The sequence below is a fragment of the Pleurodeles waltl genome, chromosome 9 (genome assembly GCF_031143425.1).
Source record: "Pleurodeles waltl isolate 20211129_DDA chromosome 9, aPleWal1.hap1.20221129, whole genome shotgun sequence".
NCBI classification, from domain to species: Eukaryota; Metazoa; Chordata; class Amphibia; order Caudata; family Salamandridae; genus Pleurodeles; species Pleurodeles waltl.
The window spans coordinates 1,146,894,923-1,146,908,965 of record NC_090448.1 but is presented as its reverse complement, the minus strand read 5'-3'; the positions used below and the strand labels follow the sequence as shown (position 1 = coordinate 1,146,908,965).

General features: G+C 43.4%; 1 protein-coding gene across 3 annotated transcripts in view; it reads left to right on the top strand.

The window, feature by feature from the left end:
- Window positions 1-5,021, top strand: part of ACTN1 (actinin alpha 1) — a 223,456-nt gene extending 218,435 nt beyond the window's left edge. For 2 of the 3 annotated variants that reach the window (XM_069208968.1, XM_069208967.1), the window contains exons 20-21: window positions 1,437-1,595; window positions 2,716-5,021. In XM_069208968.1, coding sequence (XP_069065069.1) covers window positions 1,437-1,595; window positions 2,716-2,874 — 318 coding nt within the window. In that variant the 3' untranslated portion in view covers window positions 2,875-5,021. The remainder of the gene's footprint in view (window positions 1-1,436; window positions 1,596-2,715) is intronic. The other variant, XM_069208969.1, reaches the window with a different exon arrangement.
- Window positions 5,022-14,043: the final 9,022 nt, after the last annotated feature.

The following is a 14,043-nucleotide window of genomic DNA, read 5'->3' as shown; positions in this document are numbered from 1 at the left end:
CTCTCTTCAAAATGTGGGGCATCCTTCCATGTGGGGCAGTCCGTCATGTTCCCCGCAATCTCTGTCTCGTGCCCTTAAGGAAGAGGAGAGCTTTCACCTGTTAGATCCACAGACACTTCTCATCTTGTACAGTAGTACAGGTGAGGTGTATGGGGAAGGGTGGGGAGGGTGTTAGCAGACTGTTGTCTGATTTGCCACTGCAAAGGGAGGAATGGCAGTTCAAAAACTGATTTTACCTTGTGCTTTAAACTGTTATTCCTTGGCCAAAAAGGACCCTCCTGGGGCCATAGTGCTCATTCCACTCGGACAAATGCCATAACTACAGCACTCAGGTCTGCAGCGAGGATCAATTGCCTCCTCTGACCTACAGGACTTCCTGATGTAAAGTACTTTACTCACCCCCCCCCTCCTCCTCTGTTGGAGTCAGCATTGCTTCGGTATCTGCTCACAAGGTGAGGAATCTGTGATTACTTACAATGCGTTAATGTTGCTTCTGGTGGATACTTTAACCACAGTTGCCTCATGGCCAGTCGTCCTCCCCATTCTCCGGAGTGGACCTTTGGAAGTTAATATGCTTCCGACTTAGATATGCACACCCTCAATGTTTTTAATCTGCCAGCTACACTCCACGTCCGAGGGCTCAGAAGAGGCCAACGAGTTAACTGATGTCAGTATGCGGGATGGCACCAGTTTCCAGCTCCATGCCATCATGTCGGGAGGTGGGATGGAGAGCAATGGCACCATCTGACTGTGGGCAGGAGCTATTTCAAGACTTTGTAGATCTGGTGTAGTGTCTGGGGAGATTCACAAGTTTAGAAATCTGCACTTAGATTTAACTAACTTCCCATTTTCAAACACTTCTTGATTGGCAATTCTTTGATCTCCTCTGTTACAACTTTTACCTTGAACTGGTATGTAATGTAATCATCAGTGTTTTTACTGACATGTAAAGATGTTCAGGTCTGCAAAGTAGTATCCCTACTGGAACCAGTAGAAACAGCCTGCAAAATATCAGCTCAAGTTTCTGCTCTGGGGAAACCTGGAACTAACAAATTCTGACCATGGCCTACCTGAAAATAGTAATGTGGTTCTGGGAAGGATGGTTCAGAAACTGTAGGCTTTTTAGCACTGACTGGGCATGCTCCGCAGAGTTCCTACAGTGCTCAAGGGAGGTCTTCAAGATTGTGGAGAACATTGAACAGAACACACAGGAAACCTCAGTTTTAATAGCAGCATAATAGTTCCGGGTGGCATGCCGGGCATGACTTTTGTGGTGGTGATATTCTTGGGGACAAGCTGCTGCCACCAACCGGAGACCACCGTTTGTATTAATGTCATAGCCCCGGTACATGAGTTGAAGGAAGGCTCACCCTGACACTAGGGAACCAATGTGGCCATTACAAGTAGGGTGATTGCTACTTTCACTCTCTTTACAGGGAGAAGTTGAGTTTTCCCGCATTATGAGCATTGTGGACCCCAACCGCTTTGGATTGGTGACGTTCCAGGCCTTCATCGACTTCATGTCCCGCGAGACGGCCGACACAGACACCGCGGACCAAGTTATGGCTTCCTTCAAGATCCTAGCTGGAGACAAGGTCAGAGAAAGTACCATATAGTCGCTTTGAAATACTCACTTAAATTGCATATGGTGTCTTGTCGAGAATAGAAATGTACATTTTGTGGGGAAAGGAATGTTTAAGAGGGACTGAAACCTAAAGACTCTCCTTCAGAGCTTCCTCGCTTTTGTTAGATTCCCTGATCCATCTATCAATAATCTGTCTGGTGAATTCTTGTGTAGTTGTGCAAAGTTTGTGTGAAGGTCTCTGGGTTCCACTTAGGCTCCATGGGAAGGCAGGAAGAGAGGAGGGAGAAAACCAGCCTTCTAGACAGAGGGTGGAGTGAGACTGGTGGAGATATTGCTTCTCCTTGCCACGGCTCGCTTGTATCCCTATACACAGCACTGCCCACTAGACCCGTCCACAATCTACTCCCCTTTTCTGAGCCAAAAAAGAAAGTGATCCTGCCTTATTCTAATTGTAAAAAATACTTTACGCATGAGCCTCAGATCCATACTTTGGCTGCACCACGTCCACTGTGATATCACTCCAAAGTGTCTCCTTTGTCTGAGGACTCCCCTGCTGCTTCCCTTTTTTTCATGGCCTTTAATTAAAGACCACTTGCAGACCCTTGGACCCTGGTGGTATGTGTAAAGCGCCTTACTGTTAAATCATTGAATCCCTCATTACACTCTCCTTGTAGGTTGCCCCCGTTTCTTCCTTCAAACCCTGTGTCTGGATTCCTGTCTGCTGTCCTACTGAGACAAGATTCCATCTAGATCTGCATCTTTTCTCCCCACTTATAGATACAGTATATTTACAATACTATAGAACATCATATTTGCTCTCCCTACTCTGAGATACCGGTTCTAGGGCAAGTAAGCCTAGCCTTAAGCTGGAAAACTAAAACTCTTAATTCCCTGCGTTGAACAGTTCTCCTTACAATATTGGAATAGTTGAGAGTTGGTCCTATTTTGATCCCCTTAATGTTTTTTGCCACCCTTTCTGAAGCTAGTTGTAAGTAAATATGGTCTTAATCTTGACAGTCATATTCGTAATGCGCCTACTTGCTCGCTTGTCTACTTCTGTTGCTCCGGTGAGCTAAGGGATGTACGCAATGTAAGTATCCAGCCCTCTGACCTCTCCTTCCCACTTACAGAACTACATCACAGCGGATGAGCTGCGCCGAGAGCTGCCCCCAGACCAAGCGGAATACTGCATTGCAAGGATGGCACCGTACAATGGGCATGACGGCGTACCAGGAGCCCTGGACTACATGTCCTTCTCCACAGCACTCTATGGCGAAAGTGACCTTTAACCCCCTCCTCCACCCTTTGTCTCCCTTCGATTGTCATACAGGCGCGCACCTTTCTTTGTATTCAATGCAGCCTCCATTCACGTCCCTTGTTCGTCTCCCCCATTGCTTCTGATTAATAGAATATCATATTTTTGGGGAGGGAGGGACTTTTTCACATTTCAAAGACGTCTGCTGGGCCCTTAAAGCTGCAGTGCTACCAAATAAAATCTCCGGAACGTACCATGGGTACAAAACCAAACACAAATTTTGATTTTTATTTAGTCACATTAGAATTCAACAGAATTCTGCATAATAATGTAGTGTCTTTCGTGAATGTGCTTCAGCTTAGATGCTACCCTCCATTACGGATTGAGATCCATGCAGTTTTGGGTGTTGCCAGTTGCAAAGGGATATACTGCAGATGTACTAACCAGAACTGTCCAAAGCATGAATGCAGACCAACTCTTAAGAGCATACCCTTGTAAGCTAGCTGTACCCACAGATGTTGTGCCTGCTGGAGATATTGCACACTGCAAACGCCTACATGTGGGACAAGGGTATCGAACGTTGATTCACCAAGTCAGTACCAGATTCTCAGAAGACAACCAAACTAGGTGATTTCTGTGGAGATTCTTTGTATGTAAATTTATATTGTGTGGCTATCCTGAAAATCTGGTATGATTTCGACCTGCTTCGGACCCACATTCTACACCCTGTACTATACAAGAAACCAGACAACAATAAATGAACAAACAAGACCAACTAAGAAAAAAAAACAAGACTGAAAAATAAAATAGCATGACATTTGCATCCTCAAAGTTCAGGGTAAAGCTGTGATTTTAACTGTCACATCTGATGGAGTCACTTCATTTTCGCGTGTTTACCCGATTACACAGATCGCTTGCTTTGTTCCGGCCCCCCCTCCCCCCCATATGCAGGAAGAATGAGCATTATGGCTTTGTCTGTCTCACAGACCTTATATTTCCACATCCTTAACAAGTAGAGATTATTTGGGGTCTGCTACTACAAAAAGAGGTACCTTAAGGTTTTTAGTGAGGCATTTCCTATGTCTGTCCGCATATCAACCATGCTGTGATTAGTTGGAAGCTGGCACATGCCGGATGCTGGTGTGAGGTGAATATCTGACCCCAGTTTTCCATGGCATGGTTCTTCTTAGAGATAATTGGCTATCATATTCATTCTCTAGCCAATCACTTTGTGTTGTCTGATTTTTTTTTTTTTTTTTATCTCTGGCGTGGAGATGGTTTCAGAGCACATGTTCTCCGTTCACCGTTAAGTGACTTCCATGGCTCATTCATGCATTTAACCAATCAGAGCATTGTTACCATGCCGACTACAACTCAGGGAGGTGCAACTATTAAGAAATAAAGCACATATCCCACTCTAGTAAACTTTTCACATGGAGAGAAGGTCTTTTAATATGAGAAATATTAAGTCACATTTTGATTTTTCCTCAAGTTACAGGAAAGATATTCCGGGACAACTGAAGTGACATTCACAAATCTATCGCAGACGAACCTTTCTTTAATAGTGGCTGTTTACAATAAAAGTGATTTTCTTTAGAAAAAAAAGGAATGACATTTAAAAAAAATATTTTATTATAGTTAATAAAAAGGTATTTTTCTTCGCCAAATTAAGGCATGAGTTAAAAAAAAAAAAAGTGGACTAAAATATTGTACCAAAATATGGGTGGGAAATCATTGTGACCTATTTAAGAGCACAGTGTTACATTCCGATTATCATTTGTTTTCTTTTTTTCTAAGACAACATGTCCAAATTTTTTTGTTTTTATATCGTGGGTCTCGATTTTGTTGAAAGAACTTACGACAAGTGCTGGGTTTTCGCTGGGTCGTCCATTTTCATGGATTACAAAAAATATTTTATGAGGGAATAGAAACTTTTAAAAGGGTTACTTGTTTTCTAGAAAAGGGGGTGGGTGGGAAAGGCAAATGTTCCTGCATTTTCAATATTTAATTTAAAAAACAGTAAATAAAATTGCAATATATGCCTCTTATGTTATTGGTGCACATGTTTTATTTCTTATGCCGCTGAGAACCGTCATGGGTTTGGAACATGAAGCTTACAAAGAGTTAATACTTTGATATTGCTTGTCACAGACCATATTAAAATATTCTTGTGATAAAGAATCGTCCTTGTCCTCTTTCGCCTTTAATTGCTTTTGCATGCTTGCTTTAATGACTTTAGCCACTTCTGTGTCAGAAGATTCTCTGTGGCAACTAAGTCATTGGTATTAGCTTGTGAGTAGAACAAGGTGGCCTGGGCAGTATAGTGGGATTATTTTTATCTAATGATCACATTGTTCCTGAACTGGGGGAGAAGTGATGTGATGGGAGATGGGGCTGGGGGACACCCTCATAGAATGGTGGGGATTTTGGGTGGACCTGTGTAGATACAGCCTTGGAACATTGTAAGTGTTGTGCCGTTTAATAGGTAATCGGAAATAGGGAATACCTATTTGCGAATACCTGTGCACATGTATCATGCATTTCCTAAATGCGAATTTGGCTTTTAGGAAATACAATTACCACAAATGTAAGTTTGGTGCTAAGCATGTGCATTTTTTAAAATGACATGTAGCACACACTTGCCCCCAGGGCATGTGTGCGCTTTACATGTCCACACATTTGTGTTGGGGTGCATCAAAAGGGGTCCTAGGCCCCCAGGCACCCTGGGATTTGCATTACGTAATTTGCGAATTCCTAACAGGAATTCGCAAATTCGGAAATGCAAAACCATTCGCACCTATGGGCCTACAGGCCCATAAAGATGAATAAAGTCCCTTTCCCTAATTGCGATTTGCTAATAGCGATAGCTATATTTAAGAATCGCTATTACCAAATCGCAATTTTCATACATCCCATTTTGCATTTCTCAAATAGCTATTTAGGAAATGCAAACCGGGAGCTTGATACATCTGGCCCTAAATTCTTTAGGGAAGAATTCCCAGAGGAATTTGTGTCAGATAATGGCACTGTGTTAGTGTCCAAGGAAATGAAAGATTTTCTAGAAATGAAGGCATGAAGCACATATGAACTTCCTTAGACCATCCTCGCAGCAATGGTTTAGTCGAAAGAGTAAACCATCCCATAAAGGACCAGCTACAGCTTGCACTATTATAATGGCTTACATTGGAGTTTGGTGACTGGGTGACAAGCTATGGAGCATGAGAACAACCCCTCATATTAGTACAGGAGTGTCTCCTTTTACACTACTAAGAGATGGAGTTGCGGGGTCCAATTTAAAGAAAGAATGGATGTGCAGAAAAAATGTTAATTCAGAAAAAATGTCGAGTGTGATGGATGTGATATCTGCAGTGCAAAAGAAGTATAGTACTGCAGACGGTCAGCCCCGCACCTTGACAATTCAAGTTGGGGACTGGGTAAGAATCAAGAAACCTAGGTATGTCCACAAGGGTTTTTTGCCTTTTTCTGCACCTATTCTAGTGAAGGATGTAAAAGATCATGTGGTTGTGCTGGAAAATACAACTTAGCCAAAACTTCAACAGTAGTACATGGTATAATCTTTAAACTTCAATTGACTTGATTTCACTCCACTTGGAAACCTCCTATTACAACACTGTTTCTCTGGCTCAGCACAGTTGTGCACTCACATTTTCTCATGCACGTTCTTACACTAATTTCTGGTTCAATTGAGACAAACAAAATGGAGGCAAATTCACCATTATCCATCGTGTGCATATTTTATACCTATGTTTTCTTGGATAAATACTTGCCCCGTTGATGATATTTCTTTTTTCTTTCAGCAATGTTTTTATGTCCCATTGTTTTCAATTTTTCCATTATCAGTCACAATTTGTTTAGCATTTTTGTGAAGGAAATGGTGTGTGATGGGATGGGAGATGACGCTGGGGACACGCTCTAGAATGGTGGGGATCGGATTGCTGGGAGCGTTCCCTGCGTTGGAACATTGAGGGAGTTGGATTCTTCCGGCAGTTGTTGCGGGCGTTGATGTTGACAGTGGAATAAAGGAGTTGCGCCTACTTGCTTGGATCGTGTGTCTCCTTTCCAGTAAGGCGGTGAGAAGGTAAAATACATCTGTGGTGCCTACAGAGAGGGGTCTAGCTATTGTGTAAATTGACTCATTGGGGAGGCCGAATCTGGAGTACTTTTTCCTTTTCTTGAGACCACAGCTCCAGAAGAAAAAAAAGCTTGACTGGCCAGTTCAGAGAACAAGTACAAAGTTAGTGTTCTGTCTTGATCAGAAATCTTATGAAGAGGAATGCAAGGACTGAAATCCGTTAAGTCGGAATGAAAGGAGAAGAAAGATATTTAAATACTATGTGGTCCGAAAGATGTAGGGAAAAGTAAGAATTTGAAAAAGGAGTTGTGGACTTTCCCGGCTATCGGGAAACACGCATGGGTGGGAAGACTGGAAGGAGGAGAGACTCTTCTGGGTGCTTTGGTGCCTCTTTAATGTCACCTGGTGTTTTTTGTAGCCGATACGTGTTTCGACTGCAAGGAAATTTTCAGGGCATGAGAAGCTAATGTTTCAAAGTGAACACTTATAACATACTCATCAGTAATTCACATATGGTGGATTAAAGCAGTGTTCAAACTGTAAATGTTGGTGACCTGAATAGTGTCTGCACCTACTCTGTCTTTTAGTCATCCTGCTGAAACAAGAACAAACATTTGTAAGGCAGTGGGACTCGCATTCGCTCGAGTTATAGCTATTAGCATTGTAAATTCCTAACTGGACTTTTCTTGCCACATAAATTGAAAATGAAATGTAAAACAGTTGACATAAGCAAGCTAATTCAAAGCGCCACGGCCACCATGGGCATGGGCATGAGCGTGAAGGACAGGCACAAAAGTAAAAAAGTTTGCTTGCAGACAAATGTATAGGCAATCGCGCAATTATCTATGTAACGGGGGCAGTCTGCAAGGTGGTAACAAAACCACCCGAAGGAGGGACAATCGTTAAGCATTTACCAATGATAAAGGATTTTTGAAAGGCAAGCCCACGAACGAGTGAAAGTGATGGCCGTGGTTAAAAGCCCACAATACTTACAAGAGTCAAAGCGCTTGCACGCTTGACCTAAAAAGGAGAGAGATGGAATGCAAGCTGCTGCCACCGCCAATCATTGAGTGCAGCATTCCAATGTTTTCGTTGTTAACCCTTGCATCACCACTCCAGACTGGGAGCAGCAGTATGCAGATCGGATCCGGTAGGAAACATGGTAGCCACTGGAAAACAAGCAACCCAGATTGGTTGCAGCCTCAGTAAGCTGGCACCATTGATTGCCAGTGGCTGAGAGATTTGCGAGTACTCCACCTTTTGTTCTATTCTTTCTACCTAACACTGCAGGGGCAGTAAGGAAGAAGCATCTTACCTTGCTTTACATGGGATTTAAGGAGCTGTGCAAACAGTGTACACAACTAGTCACAGGGATGCTCAGCATGAGCAAAAGTGCATTCTCCAGAGAAAGCTTTGTAAATGCATTCAACAACCTCCCCTGGTGTATTCTAGGGACAATATTAACAGAATTGAGATATGTAAGTCCAGCCCAGTGGAGTAACTATAGTGACAGAAAGAAGTCTGAGGTTCACTAGAGCCTGTGATATTGTAAGGAAATGAACAAGCTTGTTCGCCCTGGTAGTCCTCTGCTGACAACATCGATTGATAGTTTATTTTAACACATTTATTGAGATGTGATTGTAGATCCACTGCCTCATGCCATGGTGGGATCAAATCACCCTTTTGCAGACGCATCATTAGATCCCTGCTTCATCTCAGAGCTGCAGATGGAGCACTTTTCTGGTTATAGTTGGGAACTATTTGCACTTGTGGCATTTTACTAGTCCTCTGGACTATGGGGCGAGGGAACCACTTGCCAAGCTTATTCGGCAGATTGCTGTCCATGCAGTCGATCATCTGGGTATCACTAATGCCAGGTAAAATAATCATAGGACCAGGCTACTGTGCCTCACCTAATTACACATTTTAAATATGCACATATTAAACGCCATTTGTGCTAGCAGAGGGCCCCACATCCTTACTTACGCACACCTTCCTCGCCGCGTGTCCACAGACATGCAAGTGACACCATGCAGGGCACCATGCTGTGCCATGAGTTACCATGCTTCAAATAATTGGTTTTCCCAAGGATTACCAACAGATTCAAAGCCTCTACTATCTTTCCAGCGAAATTGTTGATCGTCAGGAATGTCGAACCCTATAACTGTGTGATGGCCGGACTGCTACAAATCATGAATGTCTGTTAGTATTAGGGTCCTTGCATCAAAGACACAAGCTGGTGGGTTCACCTGTGCTCTTTTCAACTATTAGTTAAGGAAAAAAAAGTTTGTCATCTTTAAATGAGCTGTCTGCACTGTGTATGATACTGACCGCATATTTTTCTCTACATTGTTTAACGACCATTACTAGATCCTCCGATGCCATGGCAAACCTTTTCAGGAAGCCCAAGTTGTTTCTTGTGGCCACCTTGTGCTTCTCAGACCCAGCTGTAGATATTATTTGTAGGCCAGTACAAGCTGTTGCTTCTTTTCTGATAAGAAAATGCATCCAGCCTGTTAAAGGCTGGATGTATTTACATTTTGATGGCCTCCTACTAGTTACAGGTCATAGGTACTTTCATGAACTAAATGCACTTATTACTGTTCTGCAATAGGTGCATCCACAGCCCTGCTAATGCCATGCATCATGGGTCAGACACACGCAACTTGTTAGTTTTCCAGTCTGGGAATACAGGAAAGATTCTTATGTAATTTTGAGAATTCCTCTGAGCTCAACAGCAGTTGTGCTTTGTGGGTCAATAAGTGTAAAAAGTTGTAAATGAGATGACAATTGCTATGGTTAGACCATAGAACAGTGCACTGTTTTAGAAAGCTGATGGTGGGTGGTCCGTGCTTCTACGGACTCCGGTAACATTAAATTAAATTACCATTTTACCAGAGATCAGCACTTCCTCAGTGCAAGTACATTTGAACAAAAAGTGACACTGTTAGAGCTTCATGTTGTTCCACAGTGGATTCTGATATTTTCCAATGTTTAGCTTATTACAGGCATTTTTATACTTGGGTTTAATCTCAATTATGTTTTACTTGCAGTGTTGCACATAAGACGTAGAATGTTACCTCTAAGCACACTTAAACCATAGTAATGTCACACACAAGGAATGTGAAAGCTTAGCAGCTGTGCATGGTGAAATGCAATGCCTTGTGCAGTTGGCCTTCCCGCAAACATCCTTACAGATTTGGATTAGGGAACCAAGGGACATGGGTTCAATCAGTTCATTTAACAGAGGTGAATCCTGTTGAGTGCTTAGACAGCATCTATCACCATCATCACTGCAGATGGAAGCTTATCCAATGTGCTGAAATCTACGATCCCTACTAAATCCTGAGTAAGATTACACACATCTACCTAATAAGAACACCTTCTGATCTGTCTTAATCAGAGCAGAAAACAACTCATTGATTCTAGCCACTAGCACGTTTGCACAGAGCATCAACATTACTGGTTGAGATTGGGCGGTAATTACTGCACAATTGAGGCTTTTGGATTTAATTAAGCCTAATCATCCGCTCCTCCCAGGTACTAGTGATGACACCCATACCTAAGATTGAAGTAACTAACTTTTTGTAGGTCTATTTTTAGGTCTCTCCTAGGCAGCGTGCATGCGCTGTCTCTTTAAGACATGCTGTTTTCTACTTTGTGGGGTTTGAGCACGACCATGGCTTCAATTGATTTTTGTCTGCCTTTTGAAAGTACTTGCTTTTGTGTGGGCAGTTAGTGTTAGTTGTCTTTCCTTTTGTTATTCTGTCCCACCCATGGAGATTGGCTGTATTTCATGTACTTTTTTTTTTTTTTTGTCAATTTAGCTTACTTTGGTCGCACTGGTTTTATTTTATTTTTATTTTTTTGCTCTGTGTGCCTTTTAGGAACAAAACGTGCACAGATGATCGCATTGTTGTTGTTTTCTTTTAACTTGTTTTCTTTTACTCTATGTGCCTTCTGGAACAAAACACGCTCATTGTTTATTTTGACCTATTTGGCTTTAACAAAACGCGATCAGTTACCTTGGATTTTTTTTTGTCCTATTTAGATTTCTTATTTTCAATTTTTTCTACCTTATTATTTATTTTGTTCTATTTGGCTTTCTGAACAAAAAACAACACTTTTCATTGATTGCCTGCTCATTTTTCAGTGGGTGCATGTTCACCTGAAATTCTTTGGCATTCATTCCACGCTTCTCTGACCACTCCACCCCCTGTCCTCATCTCCCTGCAGCTAAATCTTACTAAACAGTGCTGTAAATCTTAGTTTGTAGCATTTGCTGTTTGTGCAAAGATGGAGTTTTGTCCAAGAGAGCCTGCTGCTTGCAGGGGCGGCTCCTCCATAAGGGAGGAGCGTCATTACCTCCCCCAATCCCCCCCCACACCCGCCAAAGCAGCAACTGCTGGAAATCCTTTCACAAGGAAAGGATAATTAACTATTAATTATCCTTTCCTTGCGAAAGGGGCGGGTCATTGGGGGTGATGAGCAGAGGGGAGTGCACTGTGCACTCCCATCAGAGCGCATGTGTGTTTGGCCGGCCGTCTTGGGCCGGCCAAACACACATGCGCACAGGGCTCTCTCCAGCCCAGCAATGTAGTTGCTGGGCTGGACAGAGCGTGCACAGGCTCCCAGTCTGCCTGGGAGCACCCTGCTCTGAGCAGTGTCAGGATTGGCCGCAGGGCAGGCTGGGAGTCTGTGCCTGCGTGCAGGAAAGGAGCAGCGCGGGAGCAGAGGTAAGTTATTTTTTTTTTTTTTTTTTTTCAAATGTTATGAATTCTTCCCGCCCCCAGGAATCGCTGCGACTAGTTGCTTGGTATGTTTCTTTGATAGCGTGCAATATTTTTCCTTATGCAGACAAAGCACGCTGTTACAAATCCTAATAGTCACTACCACAAAACACTGTTTTCAAAAGCTTCTATTAACTCCAGGGCACTTTTAAGAGAACTGGATGGACAACGAATGCACAAGTAGACAAATTAGCATGATCAAGCTTCATCACCTTGAAGAGACTGCAATGCATCTTTCCCCACCTTGGATTTCCACACAAGGTGCAGGCTACTATCTCTCTTTTACTATCTAAACTGGATTATGCCAGTGGCCCCTACCATGGATCATCTCTATTATGAAAAAATGACAACTTATTCAGAACTTAGCTGGCAGCCTACTATTACATGTAAAGCCACAAGCCCACATCTTCTCTGCCTTGAGAGCACTACACTGGTTACCAGTTGCCAGAAGCTGTATCACCCACAAAGCTATACATGGAACAGGACCGCTTTTTATCAGAAACAAAATAACCAAATACAATCAACAAAGAAAGCTCCGCTCAAGATTGGCACCCCGCCTTAAAACACCACCATACAAGTACAAGAAAAAGACAATAGGTGGTGCATCCTTCTCTGTTCAAGCAGCCAAACATGGAATTCATTACCCCCAAATATAAGATCCACAGATAACTATCTTGTCTTCAGAAGACTACTCAAGAGTTAGCTCTTTTCTTCATAACCACCATATCCAAACAGCAATAGACTGCATATGCCTGTGTTGATAAATATTTATAATCTGGTTATGTGTATATTCTAAATATGTATAGGTCTTTAAGAAATGTGTATAGTTACTATTTCATAATAAATTATTCACATACTATTTAAGCCTGTTTAACAAATGTATATTTACTCATGGTTAAATATATATATATATATATGTGTTCGATGGCATGTGTAGCTGCAGATACACATGCTTTGCACATCCCGCCATCTAGTGTTGGGCTCGGAGTGTTACAAGTTGTTTTTCTTCGAAGAAGTCTTTTCGAGTCACGAGATCGAGGGACTCCTCCCATTTCGGCTCCATTGCGCATGGGCGTCGACTCCATCTTAGATTGTTTTCTTTCCGCCATCGGGTTCGGACGTGTTCCTTTTCGCTCCGCGCTTAGGTTCGGAAAGTTAGTGAAAACTCGGAAAATTCGACGGTATTGTTTGCGTTCGGTATCGGGTTAGCTACAACAGATCGACACCGAATTCGGAAGAGCTCCAGCGGCCCTTTGGTGTTTTCGATTCCCCGGCGGGGCCTGGTCGGCCCGACCGCATGCGTCTTCAAGGCTAATGGAACGGACCCCATTCCGCTTCTGCCCCGAATGCCACAACAAGTATCCTTACACAGATCAGCATCTGGTCTGTAATTTGTGTTTGTCGCCAGAACACAAAGAGGATACCTGTGAGGCCTGTTGAGCATTTTGGTCCAGAAAGACTTTAAGGGACCGAAGAGCAAGAAGATTACAGATGGCGTCGGTGCCGACAGGACAAAAACACATGGAGGAAGAAGAGGAAGCCTTCTCCATCGAAGAATTGGACTCGGAAGAGGTCGATCCTGAACAGACCCCGAAAACCGTGAGTAAGACGTCGATACACAAGACTCACGTAAAAAGCAGCAAAGCCCAGGGGACGCCACCGCCAACAGGCCATGGCTTAACCCGAAAAATAGGTGACCGGGCATCGGCATCAGCACCGAAAAAGGGCACGCCTGTGTCAGTCATCCGACTCCGGTCGAGATACCGGCACAGAGCAGACTCGACACCGGGTCAGAGCAGACTCGACACCGGGTCAGAGCAATCTCGGCACCGAGAGAGCGGCACCGAACCAAGTCGGCACCGAGAAATCTGTACGCCGAAGAGCAAAAAAGTGTCGTCGGAACCGAAAAAGGCAGCCGAAAAGGTTTCAATACCAAAACATCCAGCCTCGGAACCGAGAACAAGTTCCTACACAGAGGAACAAGGCCTGTCCTCACAGATGCAAACACATAGATTTGGACAGGAACTGGAGACAATGGAGCCAGACTACACCCAAAGAAGGCTCCACATCCAAAAAGAAACCGGGAAGATCAGCACTCTCCCTCCGATTCGAATGAAACGCAAACTTGCCTTCCAAGAGAAAGACAAGCAGCCACAGGCAAAGGTGGCTAAACAAAAAACCCCGCCACCGTCTCCACAACGCTCTCTGCAACCATCACCAGTAGCCACTCCACCAATGATGCAATCCCCAACTCATACAGGGATGAGTCAGGATGATCCAGACGCGTGGGACCTTTATGATGCACCAGTGTCAGATAACA